The 7,710-nt window shown below is 40.1% G+C and overlaps 1 protein-coding gene across 1 annotated transcript; it reads left to right on the top strand.

Moving 5' to 3' along the window:
- The first annotated feature begins 4,799 nt into the window (after nt 1–4,799).
- Nucleotides 4,800–7,441, top strand: LOC147613219 (eukaryotic initiation factor 4A-9-like). Its single transcript, XM_086782481.1, has 4 exons — nt 4,800–4,969; nt 5,918–6,024; nt 6,098–6,528; nt 6,708–7,441. The coding sequence occupies exons 1-4, from the start codon at nt 4,914–4,916 to the stop codon at nt 7,341–7,343; spliced, it is 1,230 nt and encodes a 409-aa protein (XP_086638607.1). The 5' UTR covers nt 4,800–4,913; the 3' UTR covers nt 7,344–7,441.
- Nucleotides 7,442–7,710: the final 269 nt, after the last annotated feature.

Below are 7,710 nucleotides of genomic sequence, written 5' to 3' on the forward strand. Positions count from 1 at the left end.
GGTGTGGGCAGATTTCCCAACAGGGTTGCCTATAGAGAGGAAAGAACTTGTTGAGGCTACACGTGCTTGTTAATAAGTATTTATAAAAGAGGATGGAACCTTTCTGTACCACTTACATTGGTGATCATTTTACTGACATAGTGGAGACAGCAAGAGCATATGATCTAGCTCTTCAACACACTTTATATCTTGAGTTGTAGGAGAGTTACGATCGCTTTGATGAGGTAGATTCTATGAATCACCACTTTCAGCACGTATAGTATGAGGATATTAAAAGAAAAATCAAAATCTCTTTTTATACAAACAAACAACATGTCATGAGTGTGCAAATAATAATGTTGATTATTGGGGACCTTTTGAGTGAGACACTCCACCTAAAAGAAAAGCATGCCACTCATATTAGGGGGGATAGATAACCATCCTCTACGGGGTGCAGCTAAGCGACCCATTATTACTACAAGATTAAGAATGAACATTACTAGATTTTTGTTGGTAATGATTCAATACAATCATAGACATTGATCTTAAGAAGTTCTTCATTTTGGCAGGTGGCTCCTTGGTACTTTCACAATGGAGTGAAAACTAGTCTTGATTGCTTCTACAGGGAGTGGTGTCATGGCTAAGGCATGCAAGGAGCTTCATTGGCATTGTATAAACATAGAAAATGATTGGTTATGCTATAATAATCAATAATTGTCTCATTTGCTATAGGTGCTCATAGACCTACGTTTCAATTTGTTTGAAGGAAAAGAATCTAGAAAGATTATTCAAGCAAGCACACTACCTTCATGTTTATTGGAAGCACCTTGGCATGGACAACACCAACGGTTGCTAGAGCATGGTGCATATGTACCACACAGTGTTGTTTCTATAGCTCGGTAACTTTCTTATTAGCCACCACCACCACCTGGAGCTATCAATATAACCCAGCAAATTTCTTATTATCCACCACCATTTGGAATAGAAATGACATATGTAATGACGCCATACCCTTATTGTTGTATACCACAGCCTAACATGACCAACCCATTTCAATATCCGAACTGGAGGGGACCTCCACGGCCCAACACTAACCAGCAAGATCATACAACTTCAAGTAGTGCTGGTGCCCCACATGGAACATGAGTCATGGAGATGGCCATAATGTCATTGGTTGCCAAAAAGACTTATTGATATTTTTCATGGATTTTGTATTCGATGTCTCATGTATGGAAGTGAATTTTATCAATATCTCATGTGTGATTGCAATGCCTTATTTGTGTGCATGTGTCAATAATCAAAGAGAGAGAGAGAGAGAGAGAGAGAGAGAGAGAGAGAGAGAGAGCAAGTAATGTTAGAGAAAGAGAGAGTTTAAGAGAGTAATGTTAGAGCTATCTATGTGGTACAATTTCAACCGCTCGCTAATTCCACAAAATTGCTCGCCAAAAAAATATGTTTCAACACTAATGCTACCAAAAAGCCTCACCCTATGTGCTACAAATATAATCAACCAAGTCACTTTACTACTCAATGTTGGAAGACCTCTAAACAGCCAATTTCTCGGCTTCACAACATCGAGGAGGTGCCTAACAAAGATGGTGAATATGCTCTAGATTGGTTTGAAGATACGCTACATGATAATGGAAACCCCGACCAAAAATGATGTGTCAAGTAATCCTATTTCAGCTTATTTATTGCTTAAAATGAAGGGTAAAATTAATGGTCATGATGTTGTAGTGTTACATGATGAAGGAGGCACCCACGATTGCTTAAAATGAAGGGTAAAATTAATGGTCATGATGTTGTAGTATTGCATGATGATGGAAGCATGCATGATTTTAGTTTTGAATGTGCCGTTAATTGCAATTAGAGACACCTCGATCTCTTTATAAGGTCAAGTCTACATTTCAAGGTATACATTATAGTGGCATTAAGAAAATTAGATAGTTAGAAATTTCCATTGGGCCTTATAAAGAGAAAAGAAATTTCTTAATTGTACCTTTGCACCCTAGTGACATCATCTTCATCATGCCTTTTGGTCATTAGTTTAACCCCTAATTGACTATGATACAAATACGATGTGGATCACACATCATAATAAGACTTTAACTCTTCATATTGATGTTACACGTGAACTCTATCCATTGTTATCATACACTCAAGTAAAATGTACACTAAGGAAATATGAGAAATCTTACATGGTTTACATAAACGAAATTGAAGCAACCAAGCATAAATTGTAGTCCAAAAAAAGAACAAAACATATTGCATGTGCATCGACTCTATAGAGAATTAAATAAGATAACTATTAAAAATACGTATCCTATTCCTCGTGTTGATGATTTGTTAGATAAGCTTCATGGTACATGTGTGTTTAGTAAGATTGATTTAAAATATGGATTCATCAAGTTTGTATGCATACTTTTGATGTTTATAAGACTACATTCTGCACTTAAACCGGTTATTATGAATTTCTTATACCTTTTGGTCTTACCAATGCACCTGCTACATTTAGTAGAATGATGAACCACATTTTCTTGAAGCATCAACATTTCGTTTGTTCTTTTGATAACATTCTTATTTTCAGCCAAAATGAAGTAGAACACAAACAATTTAATCTTTTGATAACATTTTTATTTTCAGCCAAAATGAAGTAGAACACAAACAACGTTTAATCTTTGTCTTTAAACTTTTGAAAGAAAACCAATTGTTTGCTGATCTTGAGAATAGCTCTTTCTTTTTTTAAAGAACAAATTGGACCCAATATTGTGTTTTTGTCTATACTCTATCGTTTTTTATGCAATTTAATATTGAAGAGTCTTAGTCTCCCAACATCACTGATGGTGGGACAATCATGCTTTCAGAAGTCTTATTTATGCCTGGCATTAGAATAAACTTCCTATCAGTCTCTGCCCCATTGCTATGGTGGCCTAGCAATTAGATTAATTGATGAAAGGTTTACGACCAAAGTGATGGAGACATCACTATGGTATTGGTACTCTAAGCTACGGGCTTTAGAAGTTGAATATATATAGTGGCCTAGTGGTCAAATTTGTTGTTGAAAGGTGTGGAGTTTCTGACTGGCATGATGGAGACATCACTATGGTATTGGTACTCTAAGCTATGGGCTTTAGAGGTTGGACATGTATGAGAGATTAGCACACAATGGTTGTTGTGTACTTGTGCATATTTTTGTGGGATAAAGCAAAGGGTATAAACTCTACCATTCGGCCACAAAGGTGGATTTTGGTGAGTAGAGATGTTGTCTTTGTCTGGAACTTGGTTCAGTCCATGATTTTAAGAAAAAAATAGCAAAAAGATGTCATGTATAATTACATGATATCTTTGATACATTCTTACCTTTGTATGCTCACATGCTCACATTCTTACCTTTGTATGCTCACATGACATCTTTGATACACTTCTACCTTTGTATGCTCACATGACATCTTTGATACACTTCTACCTTTGTATGCTCACATGCCATCTTTAATGCACTCCTAGCTTTGTACAATGCCGGACAGCCATAGCAAATGAATGCTCAATAAGGTGTTGCAGCAACAAATAAAACTATACTAGCTAAAATCAGCTCTAATTTTAGCCCACAAATCATTGGATACATGCCATGGATGTTGCATGCCACATAGGATGCGTACGACTCAATCCTCAAAAATGACACTTGGAATGTGGCATATTTGCCTTATGCTAAAAAGGCCATTATATGAAGTGGATTTATAAGCTTAAGCATAAAGTTGATGGTAGCATTAACCGCTATAAGGCAAGGTTTGTTACAAACTATTATGCTCAAGAGAAAGGCATAGATTATGACGAGTCCTTTACCCCAACATCTTGTATAATAATAAGTACATACAGAGACATGCTGCTACTCAGAGGCCCAAATGAGGAAAGATTTCAAGGTTGAATTACATGATGGTATTTAAGATGATAGATTTGGACTCATTGCATTATTATTTGGTCCTACAGTTTACGCATCGTGATGTTGCAGTCAGAGCCATTTGATGTATCGCTTTATCACAACAGGTTGCTGGGTGCCTCATTTATCTATGTAATACAAGGTCAGAGCGTTAGCTTGGGGTCTCCCAGTTAAGCAGATTTTTGCATAGTCTCGGAAGTAAGCATTGGCAGGAAGCCAAGCGAGTATTCCAATACTTACATGGCACTTAGTCCCTTGGGCTATTCTATGCTAAGGGGGGGCAATGTTCAACTACATGCTTTCACTGATTCTGAGTTGGATGTTATGACACATGAATGAACATCTATTAGTGGCTTTGTTGTCATCTTGGTGATTCATGTGTCCATTATAGTGGCTTTTAGCTGCATGCTTCCACAGTGATTCCGATATTGGGCTGGATGTTATGACACATGAGTATCCATTTATGGGAAGCCTTGGGTTCGAATCCTCTTGGGGACACCTCATCATAAGGATGTATTCGCGTATAGGTGGGCACATAGTTTGCCATCCACAGACCTTATGCTGTCATCGTTTGATCATCCTGTCGCTTACTTCCACCCTCTTTTTCGGCGATCTTGCGAGCGGCGACAACAGTGTGCAATGCTTGCTCTTCAAGCTCACGCTCTGGATGAGGGATGATGGTTGCCAAGGACATCAAAGTTCGCAACTCACTTTATGACGTGCCCACTTCTACCAAAGTCGTGCAAGGTATTCACTCCAATCAGTTAAGCGTGGGGTTCATCCGCAGCATGTACAAAGTGGTCAATATTTGGAACGCCTTGTGTGTGTCGGGTGAGTGGAGATACCCTTTTCTTTTCATTTCATACCAAACGGGTGTGAATGGACTTCTGTCCTCCGGCCGTGTGTGCTGATCGATATGTACTACGCTATATAGGAACGAAAGCCGATCAACATTGACTCTCTTCATTTCACTCCTCTTTGCTAGCTAGCGGTCGAAGGAATGGCTGGTTCCGAAGGATACGATGCGCGTGCCTATGACGCCAAGATGGAACAAGTGTGAGATTCTTTTGCCCTTCATTTCTCTTCTCTTTTCCTTTTTCTCTGGGTTTTTGTTTGTGCGTGCTGCGTGTGTGCGTGTGTGTGTGTGAGAGAGAGAGAGAGAGAGGGAGAGAGAGAATCATGGTTTTTTGGCCTCCGATCTTGAGAGAGAAGTACCCTTCTTTCTCTGTGCTTGTGTTGCTGTATATTCCTTGATTGTTTTGTTTATTCTTCGACTGTTTGCCCTCTGCCATTCCTTGATTGTTTTGTTTATTCTTCGACTGTTTACCCTCTGCCATTGTATCTTGCTTTATGGTTGGTTTAGATAACTAGGGTTGTGCAGGGATTTAGTATTATGTTATTTGCTATTTTTTGACGTGTGTCTCATGAAACCTGATCTCTTACCCCCAACAAACGCTTGGGGTGAAGGGAGGGCTCTTTTCAAGGCCGAATTACTTTGATGAGGATTTTCGCCTTACATGGGCTGTGATCCTTCATGCTGCACCTTACTACAAGTATGGAATAAGGGAATGCTGTTCATCAGAATCTGGAGAGGCTGATTATGGCGTTCCAACAAACCTATGCCATTCTTACTGCATCCCATGGTGCGAGCAGCTCCCTTTACCTCAGATGTGGAATGAAATCAACTGTGCAGGCTGGGTTTTTTCACAAAAGCAAGCCCCTTCCCGAGGTTATGTGAGAAACCACTTTGACAATGGCCGAAACATCCAGTAGGCACTAGAATTTAACTCCATCTTTCCAATCAATGATTGGAACTGACATGAACATGAAGAATTCACCTCTTGTAAATCTCCAGCCAACCACTACTGCTGGGATGTGCACTTCACTGGGGGATGCTGGGGTGGGAAGGGGTCAAGGTTGGAGTGTCATCTTCTTTATTCCTTATTTGTATTTCTGCAAGAAGGTTGTCTATTGAGAATGCCTTTCTTTATGCTTCTTCTCCAGTCTTACCGGAGAGGGTGATGAGATAAGCTCTACTTGGAACGAGGTCTGTGAGAGCTTTGACGAGATGGGTCTTCATGAGAACCTTCTAAGGGGCATTTATGCTTACGGTAACATCAAGTACCTATTTACTCCTAAGACACAGACTGCATTGAGTTATTCATGAATTTCTTGATTTTACAGGTTTTGAGAAGCCATCTGCCATCCAGCAGAGGGGAATAGTCCCTTTTGCCAAGGGGTTGGATGTCATTCAGCAGGCTCAGTCTGGCACAGGGAAGACTGCTACCTTTTGCTCAGGAATCTTGCAGCAGCTAGATTATAATTTGTTTGACTGCCAAGCGCTTGTCTTGGCACCCACACGAGAACTGGCCCAGCAGATAGAAAAAGTGATGCGGGCTCTTGGCGACTATTTGCAGGTGAAGGTGCATGCCTGTGTTGGTGGTACAAGTGTGAGGGAGGATATTCGGATCCTTCAGAGTGGAGTACATGTGGTGGTCGGAACCCCTGGCCGAGTCTATGATATGCTACGCCGTGGTTCACTTCGTCCAGATTGCATCAAAATGTTTGTTCTTGATGAAGCTGATGAGATGCTGTCCCGAGGTTTCAAGGATCAGGTGAAAGGGATGTTCAAGCTAACAACTATTGATAATGGAATCAGATCACAGAATGCTGCCAGGGTTGCAATTATACAGTATTATTAGAATGTTTGTATACTTGATTTGGTGTTCATTTCATGTAGTTTTATCTTCAACTTGATCTGATTGATACTGGCTATTGCCGGGCTTTGATGCAGATCTATGATATATTTCAGCTACTTCCCCAGAACTTGCAGGTGGGAGTGTTCTCTGCAACAATGCCCCCTGAAGCTCTCGAGATTACAAGAAAGTTCATGAACAAGCCTGTGAGAATTCTTGTCAAGAGGGATGAATTGACACTGGAAGGTATCAAGCAGTTTTATGTGGACGTGAACAAGGAGGATTGGAAGCTTGATACTCTCTGTGATCTGTATGAGACCCTTGCAATCACACAGAGTGTCATTTTCGTGAACACGCGAAGGAAAGTGGACTGGCTCACTGACAAAATGCGAGCTAGAGACCACACGGTCTCTGCAACACATGGAGACATGGATCAAAACACCAGAGACATCATTATGCGGGAGTTCAGATCAGGATCTTCCCGAGTCCTCATTACAACCGATCTTTTGGCACGTGGAATTGATGTGCAGCAAGTGTCTCTTGTTATCAATTATGATCTACCCACTCAACCTGAGAACTATTTGCATCGTATTGGGCGAGGTGGACGATTTGGTAGAAAGGGTGTGGCTATCAACTTTATCACAAAGGAAGATGAAAGGATGCTGCAGGACATTCAGAGGTTTTACAATGTTGTTGTTGAGGAGCTGCCCTCCAATGTTGCAGACCTTATCTAAAGCCCGGTATGGGATGGTAAGTGTGCTGGGCTACTTTTACGGATGAAGTCAATGTGTTTTGTACTCTGATTGGCTTTTCTAAAGTTTTTCCAGCTTGAGCTTTTGTCCCAAGGTAGTTTTACAAGAATAAGTTTGTGCCAGAGCAATATCTCCAAATAATCCATTACCATAAAGAGTAAACTTAGCACTTATAATCATGGCTTATTCACATAAGACTCATTGTGTCTATCTCCAAATAATCCATTACCATAGATACCTTTATGCATTGTGATGATATTATATTGTTGCGAGTTTCTTTTCACATGGACCCTCACTCATTGATCTATCTGCTTGCTCATGTAATCATAATCTTAGAGTTCTAAAATAA

Source organism: Cibotium barometz, chromosome 44, assembly GCF_041138505.1.
Source record: "Cibotium barometz isolate CiBa-2024 chromosome 44, ASM4113850v1, whole genome shotgun sequence".
Classification (NCBI taxonomy): Eukaryota; Viridiplantae; Streptophyta; class Polypodiopsida; order Cyatheales; family Cibotiaceae; genus Cibotium; species Cibotium barometz.